Raw genomic sequence first — 17,333 nt, 5'->3', positions numbered from 1 at the left:
GCTTTGTCACTGATTTTGTAAAAAGACCACATAGCTTGATTAAAAGTAAACCCTGCTCACAATACTGCATGGAACTCTGCTGCTCTATTTTTACTGCATCACAAATAAAGTCAAGGAGAGGGGGAAATCCCACTGACTAACAGGATGTGCTGGAAGGACAGAGCATGTCTCCCTTCTGTATTATCCAGGTACTCATTAACTCTCTGATAACCAGTTTAGACAACATGAAGTGGAATGTCTCCAGCACCAGATGGTAGTGATGAGGAAGAATGGGGAGCGCAGCAGACAAGATAAAACTTGGCAGAAAATATGCAGAGGAATTTCTGTTCATTAGGGCAGAGATTGGAATCTGAGAGTCCTAAGTTTTACCATTCCTTTGTTGTCAGGAAGTGTCTGAGAAGTATAAGGACAAAGATAACTCCTGTCCCTGGTCACATAGCTGGCCCCTCCTCAAAATGCCCAACCATCTAGTGATGCAGTTTCTGCTCAAGTGATGGAGTGCCTGTGTAGGTATAAAACAATGCTCCATGTGTGCTGCTGACAGTGTGAGTACCAGATAGGTCCCTGTAGAACAATCCAAGTTTGCAATCTCTGAACTCTTCCAAAGTTCAGAAGTGTGAGCATTCTCTTGGCCCATGCAGCTTTAACTCAAGGTTCACATACATTGAAAAATCTTCTTAATTAAACACTCCCATGTGCTTTCTCCAGTGTGTCCCAGAGCACTGTAACATAGCTTCATCCTTGGCTGCAAAGAATATTGTTTTAATATTTTTTTAAGAAACAAAAGGCAAGCTTGGGCTGTATTAGTGTGAAAGGCTTATTCTTCAAAAATTATCAGTTACCTTCAACATCCTTCTGGATTCCTGAAAGTAAGGCTTTGTAATGAGGAAAGCATTTTCCCAGACTAATGAAAAGTCCCTCTTTGAGTGAAGCAGAAGAATTTTATTGACAAGGATCCCATATAGGCTTTCAAACATTCACTGTGTAGATAGAAATTTTTGGAATGCATCTCCTGATGAGATATTAGACTTGTTATTAATTCTGCCTGTCATTTCTACTGAAAGCCAAACAAACTGCATAGAGTGTATGAAGAGCAAATGTAAACCTTCAATGGAAAGTAGTGCAAGAACCCCCAAGATCAAAGCAAGCCATGCTTTCTCTTCGACATGCCTTGTAATATACCATGTCCTGCCTGAGTAAGAATATTTAGCAGGCACATATCACGCACTAAGCAGCAAAAATATGTGTAGAACTCAGAATTTGCAGACTTTGAATACCAAGTTTATTAAAAACTGTAGTAGCAATGGCCCTTGGTCTCCTGTGAAATGTTGTGAGGCATGAAGCCACCATATGTGTTAATTCAGAGGGATTGCGTGAAACAGTTCATTAAATCCTGCAGCCTGTTCCCATTTCACCTTCAAATTATAGATCTTTAACAGAAGCAAGTGTGTGTGGTTTCCTGTGGCTCATCTCTCAGCAACAGGATTCCTGGAAAAAATAATGCTCTTGAATGCAAGTGACTAAGTGAAGGTGCCAGTGCTTGGTATCAACGTTACAAGAAGTCTCCCTGCACATAAGTCCTAAGCTGCAATTCTTACTGTATCACAAGAAAAAGCATTATTATGGGAATTTGGGAGCAGCTGAAAACAGACATGAGCAAAACAAATCCCAAACCAAATATGCGCCATGGGAGTACCTTAGTCAAACCTAAGAGTGATCAAACAGGATTTTTTCAGATGGGTACGTGACTCTGGCTGTTGCACTGTGATGGTGTGAAAAACACAAATCCCAGCTCAGTGCCAAGAAGCCAGGACTACCCAGGCTGCTCCCACTGCCCTGTTGTGGGGTAAACAGGGATCCTGGCAGCCTCTGGCTCACGCCAGATCACCCCTGTGCACTGGAGAACCCTCTTAGGCTGTGGCAGAGGCAAGGTGGTGATGCAGGGAACCATGACCCTCTCATCATCAACAGCCCTGAAACAGTAAAGGATTGTGTAACACAGTGCCGACGATAATCCTGACTTTGATGCCTGATTCAGCTCTTCCACTCAAATAAACAAAACATTTCATACCCCAAACTGAGGATTTCTACTAAATCCTTCCATAAACTGACTTCACAGGCTGTTTTTGTAATCTTTCCAGATTGCAGGAATCAAAACTGAGAGGGGAAAGAAGGCAACACTATTTTTATGGAAGCAAAGGAAAAGATTCTTCCATTTCCAGATGCCTCACCCCTTTCAACTGTAGGGGAAGATATCATGACAACAGATTTTATGATTCTTGGCTTCGTAATCACATGAAAATTGTGTTTTATCTGACATCAAAAGAATGAGCTGTTTTATCATCATGATGATGCTAAAGATCTTACATCTGCTCAGATTAGTAACAATGCAAATAAGGCATCAATGGAATAAAAAACTCTCTTTTGTGTCCTTAGGCTTTATGTGTGGTTTTTTAAACAATAAGCTCTGTGAAGAGAACCAATAAAGTCTTCGTCTTCTGGATTAGAGTTTAAGAAAAATGAATGTGTACAACTTTTCCTAGGCTTGAAACCTAGATAATTTTGAAATTTTGTCTCATATGACTTCCAGTTATTTTGATAGCATTACACTAAATCTATGCCTCAAAACTGTAATCTTAGTTCCTGTGATTTCTTTCTCATGAACTTTAAAGATTAAAGTGAGCATGATGAAATAGGCCAAATATATTGCACATAATTTGTTGCAGATTCTTAGCATTGTTCAAGCAATAATTTAATTTATAATAATTGGTTTTGGTGGACCTCATCTAACTGGATTTCAGCAAAGCAATTAAAATGGTGCCATATAGGGAATTATTAACAAAAGATTCTGGTTGAAGCAGAGACAAAAGGTGCTGAAAGGGGAAGCGTCAGGGTAGAGAAAGGTTACAAGCACAGCTTCTCAAGCATCACTCTTAGCCAGTCTGAACTAAATATATTCACCAGCAACATTTGCACGAGAAGAAGGAGCATATTAATGAAATTTGCTGATGACACAAAGCTGGAAAGAGCAGCAGAATCTCACAGGAAGAACTCAGGGAGCCGATTACTGAGAAATACCCTAAAGACATTTCATTAGACAAAGCTTAAGATCATGTACTTAAAAGGGGATTGTGTTTCCTGAGTGAGGTCCGGTGGAAACAAGGAGACAGAAAGTCTGTTTTTATGGTGAAGCCTGGGAAATGAGAATTTCTAAAGCAGATGTCTCCACAGTACCCACACACTTGAGTCCAGCCCATGCAGTTAAGGTTCTTAGTGCTGGCAACAACAGCAGTGGCCACAGGTACTTAGAAAAAATAAGAGTATTTCTGGGTATCTGTTTGCACACAGTTGTTTAATTGGTACAGCGGACCTAACACGTCTCAGGTTATTCTCTCAATTTCTTAGTACTCTTCCTGTTAATTACTTCCCACTGGAAGCAGATGGCAGATATTGAGTAAATCACCCATAAAGGTAAGAGTGTGGCAATCCCTATCCTGCTCAGCTGTTGCCAGAGACACCTCTGGGCATGGGGAGGGGTCCTGCTGAGCTCAGCTACCCTCCTTCCACCTGCAGAGATCACTCAGCCTAGCTCTTTACTTCAGGGAAAAGATATTTCAGAGTTTTTCACACATCTGATGTGTTCCCAGCATGAAGGGTTGCTTTTCTGCCACCCACACTCTCTGGAAAAGTCTTTCCTGCCCTTTCATTGCCCACAATGATCCCTCAGAAGGGCTGGCTGGAGAGAAGTGCTCCCACACGACTGGTGACATTTAAGCCATGTGGCAGATCCCTTTGCGCACGAATCCTGCTCCCACCCAACACAATAGCAGACTTGGTGAGTGCGGGATGAAGCCCAGTGTGACATTTTCTTCCACCCCACGCTTCTTTGCTGAGTGAAGCTTTTGTGAGATGCCAGAGGCCAGAAAACCCCTGTGGCTCCACCTGTTTCTGTGGGCTCCAGTCCCACGGTCGGCTGACCCTTCGCTGCAGTGGTGCTCTTCTCATGTCCTCCTTGCCCCACCAACACTGAAACCAGCCCCTGTATGCTCCATTCAGAGCGAAAAACCTGCAATTAATTCAGGAAAAGCATGACTTTGGACAGGAGAATTTTGTTGAATGCTGTTGATAAGACATAATATCATCTTCCAAGCAGGGATGTCATCCTCATTCCCATGGGGACCAGAACACAGCAGGAAAAATCACCTGAAGCAGGGTATGATCGGAAATTCATTAGAAAAATAGGTTTGGTTTCTATGAACTTCTATTCATACAAAAGACTTTCTTGAAACATCCTGATTTCAAATGAATTTTTATCAGAAAGGGTTCTTTGACCCAGGTGCAAATTCTTGGTCAAGACCAAAGCAAGTGTGACCTGCCCGTGCCAGAAAAGTTAGAAGAACCAAGTTGTTGGGTGGGCTCCCTCCTTGCAGCAGGAAAGCACAAACATGCCAGTTGAATAGGCTTCCTTAAGTGCACCTGATCCCCTCGTTTTTAAGGACCTCCATTCTTTTCCATCATGGTAAATTTTATGGGTAGGAACAGAAAAAGGAAAGAAAATTTGGGAAAATAGCTAAAAGAAGCCATTTTCTAGCTACATCAGATTTAAACTCATCTAAACTACCCCATTTAAACCTACCCCTTTCTGTATGATGACCAAAACAGAATCACAGAATGGTTTGAGTTGGAAGGGACATTTAAGATCATTTAGTTCCAACCCCCACCATGGGCAGGGACACTTTCCACTAGACCAGGTTGCTCAGAGCCCCATCCAGCCTGGCCTTGAACACTTCCAGGAATGGGACATCCACACCTTCTCTGGGCAACCTGTTCCAGTGGCTCACCACCCTGACAGTAAAGATTCTTTTCCTAATACCTAATATAAACAATTCTCTTTCAGTTTGCTGCCATTCCCCTTTGTCCTGCCTTGTAGTCTCTCTCCAACCTTCTTGTAGGCTCCCTTCAGATACTGGAAGGCCACAATAAGGTCACCCGAAAGCCTTCTCTTTTCCAGACTGAACAATCCCAATTCACTTTGCCCTCCCTCAACTTCAGCTCGGGACTTTATGTTAGGCAAGCCTTTATCAAACTTTTGCAAATGTGAACATTTTTCTGCTCTTCTAACCTGTCCATAGCAATAAATACATCTGGCTTCAACGGTAAAGGGATGCAAAAAAAATCACAGAACCATAGAATAGACTGAGTTGGAAGGGAGGCATCAGGATCGTCGAGTCCACCTCCTGACCCTGCACAGCACCATCCCCAAGAGTCACACCATGTGCCTGAGCATTGAACTCAGGCTTGGGGCTGTGAGCACTTCCCTGGGGAGCCTGTTCCAGTGCCCAACCACCCTCTGGGTGAAGAACCTTTTCCTGATATCCAACCTAAACCTCCCCTGACACAGCTTCAGGCCATCGCCTCTGGTCCTGTCACTGGTCACCACAGAGAAGAGATCAGTGCCTGCCCCTCCTCTTTCCCCTCATGAGGAAGTTGCAGACTGCAATGAGGTCTCCCCTCAGCCTCCTCTTCTCCAGGCTGAACAGACTGAATGACTCCAGCCATTCCTCGTAAAGCTTCCCCTCAAGGCCCCTCACCATCCTTGTGGCCCTCTTTGGACACTCTCTAACAGCTCAATGTCTTTTTTATACTGTGGCACCCCAAACTGCCCCCAGCACTCGAGGTGAGGCTGCCCCAGTGCAGAGCCCAGCAGGACAATCCCCTCCCTTGCCCGGCTGGCGATGCTGTGCCTGATGCCCCCCAGGATACACCTGGCCCTCCTGGCTGCCAGGGCACTGCTGACTCATGTTCAACTTTATGTCAACCGGGACCCAAAGCATCATTAAATTAACTTCTTCATGCATGCAACCTGTGGAAAATCACCAAATCTATGATAATGCGGTATAAAATTGTTATAGGAAGTTGTTAAGGATAAGTTGAAAAAAAATTATTATACCTTATTACTGCTGTCATTCCAATACAAACTAACAATCTTCATACTCCTATCACAAGTCAGTATTTCTTGTGCATGCTCTTCGTATTTGAGTTGGTCAGGCTTGCTAGAAAAATACTCATTCCTCACCAAATCAGCATAAATGGTGATTTCAAAACTGAAACGAATGTAAATGAGCAAATGTCATTAAAAAATGTCTCAGATATTACATGTGATATTTAAATGGACTATTTTATATCATGATTATTTGCTTGGTGAACTAATAGAAGTGCTTAACTACTTGTAGATCTCTGCATATGCACAAATCTTTTAAATGAAATTTATTGTAAAAAAAAATAAACATTGTCCATAAAAAGTTTGCAGAGGAACATTCACCTTCCTCCCTTGAGCCACAAGCACTCAATTACTGTTAGAGATCTTTAGATAAAAAAACCAGTATAAGCCTGCTTCATGGCTCAACCTATGCCCATTTAGTTAAAAATCAATCCACACCCAAAGCATCACTGATAATTTTATCCTGGGAATAATCAGTGTTGATAATAGTGTCTGAAGCATGTTAAGGTGTTTCTGTTCCCTTGTATAATCATTTACCTATAAAAGCCCACATTACCTTTGCCGGCAGGCAGAAAGCACGTGCAACATAATAGTCACCATGTGAGACAGGAAAAAGCATCTTCTGAGAGGAGGAGATCAGGTTTCTAATGCTCATGTCACTGTCACTCTTCTCTTGTGTATCTATTAGACAAGTCACAGCCTAAACGTCTCATCTGTGCTGCACACTGGCTTCAGAGCTGGAATTAACATGCTCATTTGAAGAGACTTAATTTCCTTCAGTGCCTAAGTTTTTCTTCTCCACTTGGTAGAACTAGGAATGAAAACTAACAGTATTATTTATAAAAACCCTACACGCATGCAGATCCATGAAACTGATCCTCTAGGATACCTCCCTCTGCGACACAAATTATACTGCCCTTTCACTCTCTGCTGCTCTTCTCCGTCCATGCTTCCTTTTTCCTCCAGAAAAGCAAAGAAGTTTTTACCCACCCAACATACTTTAAGCACTCATTGAAAGCTTCTCTTCTCAAGGCCTGTGCATATTGAGTTGGCACACTACCAAAACCTGCTAACAAATGGCAGATTAAGTGGAAACACGGAAAAGAATTTCAAGCATGTATTATACTTGCTTGGGGTTCAGCGTGCAACTTCAAGACGAGGGCTGCCCTCTAAACAGGCAGGCCTGGGAATTCAGCTGCAAAAAAATTACAGATGCAAGGAAAATACTTTTTCTCTGAGAAGGAAATATGATGATATTCTGCAGTCTTCAGTAGGCTAAGTTCAGTGCGTGCTGGGGAGCAGCTCGGCAGAGTCTGTGTTATTTCGAGACCTCACTTTCCATCTCCAGCACTGTTCTCCAAGGGATTTATAGCAAATTAAGTACAATTTTTCATATGTCAGCCTCTTACAGATGCAGGAGCAGATTTTAATCCTTCTCAATCACAGTCAAAACAGCCCCTCTATACCCATCAACTGTCTTGCCTTCATATACAAGAATAATGAGGCACTTCATTCAGTTCTGCAGGTCATAGGCAGTCATCGGCTGGACAATGAAATTTCAAGTGCCATGCCTGTATATAATTTAGTTACTTGTGTTTTCTTGATCAGCCTTATTTTGGCTGCATGGCTGTCTTTCTCACAGTTTAAAGTTGTGGTTTTAAAGGAGCTCTCTTTGCAGCATCAAAGCAAATATCCTTAGGATGCAATTTCCCAACCTGCCTAGCACACCTGACCTTGCTGCCAATGATTACACTGGCAAAATTACCACCAACTCCGCAGGTGAAACACTGCTGAACTTCAGCACCACAATTCTGCCCATGTTATCTGAGATTTCCTTTTCTTTCCACAACTGGAATGTTTGCACAGGGTGTACAGTGGGAAGAGACTATCCCGCTCCTGATTACAGAGAACTTGCTGCATACACTCTTAGGGGAAAAAAAAACCCAAAAAACAAACAAAAAACCAAACCCACACCACCTTGCTCACGTTGCTCTAGAGGAAATAGCCTCAAGTTGTGCCAGCAGAGGTTTACACTAAATATTAGGAAAACTTGCTCCACCAAAAGGGTTGTCAAGCACTGGAACAGGCTGCCCAGGGAAGCGGTGGAGTCACCATCCCTTGAGGTTTTTAAAAGACATAAAAATGTGGTACTTAGAGACATGACTTAGTGGTGGACCTGGCAGTGTTAGGTTTACAGCTGGCCTTGATGATCTTAAAGATCTTTTCCAGCCTAAATGGTTCTGTGATTCTATGAAAAGTTCTCAGCCTACACTTTGACAAAGCAGTTGAGAACACAGGATCAGTGGATGGGAAATATGTTCAATAAATCAGGACTGATATTCTCAAGCCCACATGACATAGTGTGCACATTGAGAGAGGTCAGGAAAGTTGTACAGGCAGCAATTTCAAAATGAAAAACTTTCTGCATCCAGTGTTTCTCTAAAAACTGTGGCTCTCACTGTTGGCCTCAAAGGAACTTTTTTTCAAACTGCATCAACTAAAAGAAAAAGAAGATGCACTGACCTCAGTTATGACCTTATACTGACTGGTTCACATTCCTCAATAGTTTATTTACCCTAAAGTTCATAAAAACAATGTGGCTTTTCAGTCTAATAGGTTATTTTCAGTCCCAACTAATCAGAGACTGGTTTTGGAACTGCAAGAGTCATACAAAAGCTAAGACTGATTATTAGCATCTAAATGTATAAAGCAATTAAGCCCACTGAAAAAACCAAAAACAATACACCAAAACAAAAACTTCCAACAGGTGGGAGCAGAAGAAAATGGAAGGAAAATAAACAGCACCAAGGATTTTAATAAGCCTGTATCTGAATATCTTTACAAATAAGTAGCTGAAATGAGATTGAAAGTGCAATCCAATACAGCACAAATAAAAGAATGTCTGCATTGAAATTCCGTAACTTTTCTTTATTCACTGTGATACATTCAAACAAAAGTGCTCCAGATAACAGCCATAGAGTAAAGGAAATTAAAATAAAAAGTCAGAAAAAGACCATCAGATACATATGGTGATTATTCATATTTCAAAGCATTAGTAACTGCTTGTATCTGAGTGCACCAAAAACCCACATGAGAGTCCACATTTTTGTACACTGCTTCTATAAAAAAATAATCATAGGCAGCTCCAGCAAAAATGTTTGTCAGAACTAGAGCCAAAGCCACCACAAAGATAAAGCACCATCAGGCATATGTTTACAAATGCCGTAGTAATTAGTAGAGGGTAAAAAAAGGCTTAGCTGAATTAACATTTTTCTTGTATTGGTATAGCATAGGGAAGCTCTGCTTGGATTCATTCCTTCCCAGCTTTGATATTTCTCACCAGGGACTTGCATTTGCCCCACAACACCAAGCACTATGGGCAACTTGGGAAGCTTCAGGAGACAGTGAGAGATGGATGGAAGGGAAACCGGAACTGGAGGCAGTGTCTATCCTCCTTTGTAAAAAATAATCTTGGCATGGCAGCATGTCCTTAGACTTGTTACTGAAATACAGTGGCACAATCCATCTGAGAAAGGCTGTTTGTACAGACCATTCTGACTTCCCAATGCTGTTTGCTGAGCTACAGTATTTGGCTGCACTGTTTTTACCTAAAAAAGATAGTTCTTGTTTTAAACTCTGATTTTTCTATTGTAAAAATATAAGTCACTGTTATCTGTAAGAGACAGCAGAGGATCACTTCACAGCAAACTCAGGCTGCATCCTATAAAGTGGTTCTATTCCAGCTGCAGAATTACTGAACTGTGCATTTGCCAAGAATTATTTGTAACTCAACAGTTAGATGGGGAGGAGTATTCCTACCCCAAAAACACAAGGAACATTAGTCAGGATGCCCAAATTACACTGTCAAAGGGATATGGCTGAGAGACACTTCTAAGTCTAGGGTCCCTCTGTGTGGTGTATTACTAGGTAGAACAACAAGGATCTTCAACAAATAGGGGGAAAAATTGGTAGAACCCTTGTCCTGCTCTCTCCTTTACCTGCACTGCAGGCAGAAATTCAGATAGACAGCAAGACCAAAGACAGGCTTCCCCTCTGAAAATCTGAGTTGCTGAGATGAGATTTTCCTTTAAAGACCTAAGTAGGTCACAAACAGAAAAGCCCCTTTCCCAACACGCTTTCTAGTATATTCATAGGGATCCTGCTCCTTCACAGGTCCCAGCTCCTATAAAGATTTAATCCCATGTGCAATCTGTGTTTCCCAAAGCAGGATGTAATGGCACTGATCATGCGACCAACATCATCTTCACAGTCAAATCCTTGCAACATCAAGGTCTGTTTGCTCAAAAAGCATTTTTCTTAACTATGTTACGAATAAAGTCTCAAATCACTCAGGCTGAAAGGAAGTTAGAAGTGTTATGTGGTTATTGAGCCTTCATGCTATTTGTGTGGCATTCATCTCCCACAGCGCATGCCTTGCCCTTTTCATACTCCCTTTTCTCATGCAGGAACACAAAGCTGTAATGTTTGGGTTGCAAACACCATTAAATGCCCCTCTTCAGCCCCCAACAGCATAGAAATATTTTCTTTTAAAAGTTCAGATCAAAGCATTTCTACTAATCCTAGGATTTATTAAAACAAACATTGTAGGCATGAGATAGTCAACAGCGTCCCTTTTACAAGATTCTTTGGAGACGGTTCTGTTTTCATACTGTTTACTGATCCGCCCCTAATTAATCTTCAGTTGCTCAGCTGCAAATTCAGCAAGTCCACCTGCTCCTTCCCCACCTAGCAGACGTTCCTTTCTCCCCAGTTTCAGGCTGTAACGATAGCACCACACAGTCCCTGGCCTAAGAACAAGGTGGCTGGCTTGAAAAGCTACATATCACCTCCCGATGTTACACAATCACATGCATTTGCAGCACAAGTCTAGCCTTTCCTCAGTTGAGTAACTAAAACCAGTCATTAAGTGCTTTCAAGGAGTTTAATTGTCCTTATCCTTCCCTGCAGTCAAGGTAGTTGCCTTTGATCCAGTAACAGATCTGTGCGTATTTGAGGGGTGTAATGCGAACAGCTACATTGAAATCCTGTGGGGTGCCATTCATGTCCACCCACTGATGGCCTGAAAATATACCAATAATTTTACGCTCCCATTTGTGATTCTGCCTCTTCCACATCCTCACATACACCCCAGATCCACTGGCACCCGGCTGGGCATCGCACTGCTGGTACAACAGGTCGTACGTTTCATCTTTGACATCGCAGAAACGGTAAACCAGGTTTCCGGGGCGGTCATTGTCGTAGCCAGAGAAGTGAATCCTCCCTCCAGGTAAGTGTCTTGCTGGTGGGCTCACACCTATCTTCATAAACTTTCTTTTATGTGGCTTCTTCAGCTCCAGCAGGGCATAGTCATAATCCATGCCAATGTCATTGGCATTGCCTTTGATCCATCCTTTGGGGACATGTGTCCGTTTCACCCGGATCCACTGGAATTTCATTTTCTCAGGCATTGCCGAGTTGGTGATATTGGACCCTTTGCTGCCATCTTTATATTTGGGCTTTAGGAACCCCACCCGCAGTTTCTGAGCTCCTTTGACGTAACTCTTTCCATCATGGATACAATGAGCGGCAGTAAGAACATGCTTTTCAGCCACCAGCGTCCCCGTGCAACCTGTAGAGAGCTTCACTGATGTGGAGAATGGGTAATTCAACAAGAAGTCTTTCCCAAAAATGCTAAACCTGCTGTCATAGCCATAGATTTGCCTCTTAGTTCGAGATCTGCCTCGAGACCCATCGCCACCGTTGCTCAGAATATATATGCCCACTTCAGTTTCAGTGAGGCTACCATTAGCGTACAAGGTTTCGTAGGACAGGTAGTTCTTCACTTCTTCGTAAGTTGGCAGCGGAGAACTTTTGTGGCATGCTGGGCCACACGGAGATACCACTTCCAGTCTGGCTTCAGCATCAAACTGTGGTTTGTCCAAGTTCAGGGTAGACTGCGGCAGGATAACGGGAACTCTGTAAGACGGCCAAGTTGGCTTCCAGTGAGGACTGGAAGGCATCACATCTTTAGCAGCACACAAAAGGAGGATTAAAGTGGACAAGGCTGCCATTCTGAATGCTGGTCTGTGGAAAGCAAAAGCAAGTAGTTATTCACCCAAACTTGTTGCAAGGTTATCCCACCTTGCTAAGTAATGGCTTGCTAACCGAGTATAAATATAATAAAGGTCAAGCGATTTGAATGGAGTTAACTTACATTAGGTAGCTCAGATTTCTCAGTGTCAAACTAATGCCCTAGCCTGTGTCTTGAAATGAGTGTCCCAGGTTAACACTGAAATACAGGACATTTAACCCTTAGGTGTGCTGAGCCACCAACTCCCACCTGACATCAGTGGGAAGTTGGAGTACTTGTCTTCACACGGCTTAAAGAAAATTCAGATTCTGTTTAAATCCATTCATTTAGAAACCAGAGCTCCTGCAAAGAGTAAATGCATCTGTCTTCAGCTAGATTAGAATACTCTCTGAAAGCTCCTCCCTACTGACTCCACTGAGAGATGTCCTTAAATCTCTTCACACCATTTGCTGTCTCAGCCAGACACATCGGGCTGATGGTAGAGACAGGTGGGGGGACAAAGAATGTGACCTGTCAGGGGCTGGGTTGCAGAATATGACCACAGGGGAGACTCGCTTCCCCTTGCAACTCACACCAGACAAAGGTTCTGCTCCACGTGGCATTGGCTCTCCCCGAGGCTTACATGAGAAAGGGTGATATGATTACACATAGGCAGCTAATGAAGGAAGATTACAATTCTTGAGGGAATTTTCAGTTAACACACTGGCTTATTGCTTTATAAACTCAATTAATTAGAAATGCAAACCAACCCCCTCTGAGCACAGGGAGGCAAATGCGACTGTAAATGTGTTTATGAACCCCAGGCAGAGTGCCTGAAACTGCAGAGAACAGCATGCACTAGTACTGCATCAAAAAAATGTGTAACTTCAGTTTATTTGAAAATTAGCCATACAGCTGAATCGCTGCAGGAGGCGCCGTGCCCTGGGCAAGAAGGCAAGCAGGATCTCCCTCACACAAAGATTATTCAAACAAAAGTTCACAATTATGTTGAGCTTACACATATTTAAAACCCTGCTGAGGTTACACTGATCACAACTGGAGGATCATTCCTGAAATGCCTCAAACGAGTAAAGCAAAGCAAATCACACAGGAAATGACCACAGCCATCTAAGAATAAAAAAGAAAAATCCTTCTCTCCAATGCTTTTTGTAGGAATATTCCACCCCTAAGTTGCACCAAAGAAGACTTTGAAAGCTACAGACTGCTGAAGTCCAGTGGTGTTCAACTCAAATATTGGGCCTAGATTCTTAGATTTTTGGTACCATCCTCTTCAGGAATGGAGGGTACCATTAAAGCACAAAATTTTTAAAGTATCAATTGACTCATGCAGGATATCAAAAAACTTTAAGTCCAGAAAACGGACATAGATGAACACAACTGATGCTACTGATACACACAGAGGCAAGTACTTGACTCTTCCAGAAGTGACCACACATTCTGATGGCAATTTTTTCATTAACAAACAGGACACCTTTAAAGGAACATCCTTTTTTTCTAGGTTAGGCTCTATTGAATGTGATGCTTTATACCTAGCAGATGACTCATGCTGGCAAATACAAGCCATTTTAATCAGCATTGCATCATTTTGGATGTCCCAAAATCGGAAAATACTTGATATTCAAGGAAAGCCACCAGCTCCTCTGACTCCTTCCACAGCAGCTTTTAATATTGGATGTAGGTGCGTTTTGCAAGCTATGAAATGAGAGAGTTTCATGTTGGTGTAAGGATGGCACAGGGAACACCTGCTGAATTATCAAATACATTGTTACATAACAGTGACTAGGAAGACAAAAAAAAAAAAAAAAAAGAAGGTAACAGGACCAAGTGATACCACTCCATCCCCACAAAGACAATATACACTGGTCTAAGTCAACTGCTAGCTGTCCTGCTTGTGTCAGTGAGGGCTGCATGCAGCAGTGCTTACTGGTTTCACAATTAGAAGCTGAGAACAGGCTAAATCATGGTTACACTGTGCATCAAACCAATTCCATCCATCATTTAAGAGCACATTTGCACTCATTTCCTTCATGCCAAAATTATTCCCACATATTTGAAGCTTTCCTGACACACAGAATCTAAATCGCACCACTTCTTGGAGCTAAAACCCATTCGTGCTAACCGAGCCTCTGCTGGCCTTTGGCTGGTTTATTTAGCTGGCAGGGGAAAATTAGAAATGTCTTGTCAGTTGTTATTTGCACAAGCAGCCAGATTCCCTCGTGCCTGTCAGCACGACGACCCACTAAAGGGACTGTGCACCCAACAGCTCCTCCGCTTCCTCCGAGATTATCATCTGGTTTGAGAAAAGAGATTACCGCTCCCTTATCTCCCCACTATCACCACCAGAGCACCGCCAGCACTTGGAAGGGCAGTTTTAGACAGCAGAGGGCAGCCGCCCTATGAAGAGAACAAGACAGGAGATGGGACTCGAGCTGATCCCAGAAAAAAGGCTTCAGAAGATGGTGTTTGTGTCCGTGCTGTGCTGTGTAAAGTGGTACTTACTCCACTTTACTCTGAGCAAGCCTTCTGAACCCCTTCCCCGGCTGCTTCTGTGCTGTGATCACATTGCAGCGCTAGGGGATAAAAAAGCCTTTTCATCAGTTACAGAACTTTTCTATTACTTAAAATGTGATTTAAACCTGACAATAAAATACAGTTGTGAGTTTATACCTGACTATAGAAGCTAAACAGTGCTCACAAACCCAGGCATTTACTGAAGTCTTCATCATTATATCCTATCTGGAGACATAACTGGTACTGAATCAGACCTGGGCAGCAACAAATAGAATAAATATGTCTTTTTTATAACACACTGCAAATTAGAGCATAGTATCTCTTTCTGTGTAGATCCTTCCTCTTAAAAATGAAGGCATTGAAAAAGCAGTCTACATTTAAACAGAGACTTTCCAGTAAGGCTCTTCATTCCTTTTACTTTCTCTTTTCATTTTCAATTGAAACAAAACCAAAAAGCTGCAAAAACCCCCGGGGTTAAAACTCTCTATCCTCAGCTACTACTCATGGGTGACTGTGAGAGGTGTTCTCAAATTGAACAAACTGGTAAGGAGTGAGCACTTCCCTGCACGGCTATCACAGAGCGGCACTGAATGAATTGCTGCTCTACTGTAGCTCTGCTCTTCTGTTTCTATTTAAACTGTGTCATAAACTCAATCCACCCTTTGACTCAGCACAAAGCCCTGCTCTGACATCCAGCCTAGGAACCCCCTAGAAGCGGTTTGTACATAATCACACTCACTAATGGCGTTAAAATTGTTTAGAGAATGGAAACAGTGACAGCTACCCCAGGGCTCCCCACGCCACTAAAATACTTTACAGACACATTTTCCTGCTTGCTATAGGCATTCACACTGCAAGATAGATGCTGCTGAAAGAAAACTGCCTTGTTCAGGATGGACACAACTAATTTTCTAATAAGCAAGTAATTTTTCTGCAAGAGTTCACTACTTCGGGGGTGGTTCTTTTAATAGATGGTTAAATAACAATAAATCTTGGATCATCTAGTATGAAAACCCATTAACTGAACAGTCTCCATTACATTTTGAAATGAAGGAAGTTTTTCCACAGTGCTGGAAGCCAGGAAGATTAACATATTAAAAAAAATGAAGAGAGAAAACCAAGACAGCGAGAGAGAAAAACCTGCCTCAAAACAAATTATAAAGGAGAACTAAATCACTGTCAGTGCCGTGCCAAAATACCTCTGCTGCTTTTCCTGGTCACAGAACTTGTTAAAACACAGCAAAAATAATGGAGTTGCACTTTAATAACTACAGAAGCCTTACTGCCATTAAAAATTTAACAACTCTATTAGCCTGCCTGAGATGCCAAGGGTGGTGTGAGAGTTACACTGCCTTACCTGCTCGACTGAGGGCTGTAGGAAAAGATGCCTTGGAAAACCTGAAACTAACTTTGATACTGGCAGGCCACGGGTGTGCCTATTAACATACACACCGGGCACAGTCGTTGTTTTGGCATGCGTGTCACTGAGAAAAGGGAGCATACTATGTGTTTCCATTTAGTTCAATTCCTAGGACTGCCTCCTTTCACCCTCCTTTTTTCCTTCTTTCTCTTTCCCTGAATGTCAAGCAGCTTCGGTATCACGGTACAAGAGTAAACCGCATTACAAGGAGACAGTGATGGTCATATAACGGGGTACGCTGTAGGAAGGACCTGCATCCCCAAGGCTTCCAAACCACCTGAGTGACGGGGCAGCTGCACAAACTGGGTCCCGGTGGGACCTCACCAACCCCTCGGACCTCGCTCGGGGCAGGAGGCAAAGAACAACTGCCCCAGGCTACAGCAGCCGCTTCACTGAAGAGCTCGTGTCACGTATGTCTTAAAAAGCCAACCCAAAAATACTAAGGTCCTCAGACACAGTGATGAATCCAGGCATAAGACCGCAGCGAAGCGCTACCTTCAGACGCCTCCCAAGCGTGAAAAGCAGCAAAGGCGAATTTTATCCCAGCTGCTCCCTCACCCGCCGTCCTTTCAGAGTTGGTCACCGGCAGCGGCGCCGGCCGCCGCAGCGGCGGACCCGCAGCGGGGACCGGCGGGGAGCAGCCGCGTTCGCCCTTTTGTCGCGGGCGCCGCCGGGGAGGCGGCGCCCGGTGCGCTCCGGTGGATGCGAGCGGGGTTAAACATTAAGCCCTGCGCGGAGGGAGCGCTCGCCCCCGGCCGGGACAGCGGCTCCCGCCGCCCGGTGCCCGCACGGCCGGGCGTCATCGGCGCCGCGCCCGCCGGCAGGTGAGGCACTGGCCCGGGGCGAGCCCGGCGCTCGCCATCCTCCCGCCGCCCCTTTGTCCCCCCGGGGCGACCGGCACGCCGGGGCAACCCGCACGCCACGGCGCCCTCCCGACCGACGGGACCCGCTACCTACCGGCTCCCCGCAGCGGCAGCGGCGGCTCCGGGAGCGGCTCAGGCAGGTGGCGGGGCCGGGGCCGGTCCCATCTCTCCCGCCGCCTCCGCGGGGCTCGGGAGCGCCTCCCCTCCCTCCCGCCGGGCGCCGGCCCTCGGCGGCGCGCTTGGAGCGGGGCGGGGCGGGGCGGAGCGGCGCCTCCCGCAGGTGGATCCCACCGCTGGATCCCGCCGCCGCCCCGCTCCGCCCCGCAGCGCTCCCGGCGGCATCGCCGCCCGCGGGGCCCCGCCGCGCCGCGCCCCTCCCCGGCCGGGCCCGGGCCGTCCCTCCGCGCAGGCTTCCCCCGCGGGCCGCCGCCCCAGTGCGTCCTGGCC

General features: G+C 44.5%; 1 protein-coding gene across 1 annotated transcript; it reads right to left on the bottom strand.

Moving 5' to 3' along the window:
- Positions 1 to 8,807: 8,807 nt before the first annotated feature.
- On the bottom strand, positions 8,808 to 17,106 carry PRSS23 (serine protease 23). Its single transcript, XM_039562867.1, has 2 exons — positions 16,981 to 17,106; positions 8,808 to 12,085 (listed from the first exon to the last, which is right to left on the bottom strand). Exon 2 carries the CDS (start codon positions 12,070 to 12,072, stop codon positions 10,954 to 10,956), a length of 1,119 nt encoding a protein of 372 aa, XP_039418801.1. The 5' UTR covers positions 12,073 to 12,085; positions 16,981 to 17,106; the 3' UTR covers positions 8,808 to 10,953.
- Between the last annotated feature and the right edge of the window lie 227 nt (positions 17,107 to 17,333).

This window comes from Corvus cornix, chromosome 1 (assembly GCF_000738735.6).
Source record: "Corvus cornix cornix isolate S_Up_H32 chromosome 1, ASM73873v5, whole genome shotgun sequence".
Lineage (NCBI taxonomy): Eukaryota > Metazoa > Chordata > Aves > Passeriformes > Corvidae > Corvus > Corvus cornix.
Note: the sequence above shows the minus strand (reverse complement) of the source record. Positions and strands in the feature narration are given on the sequence as shown.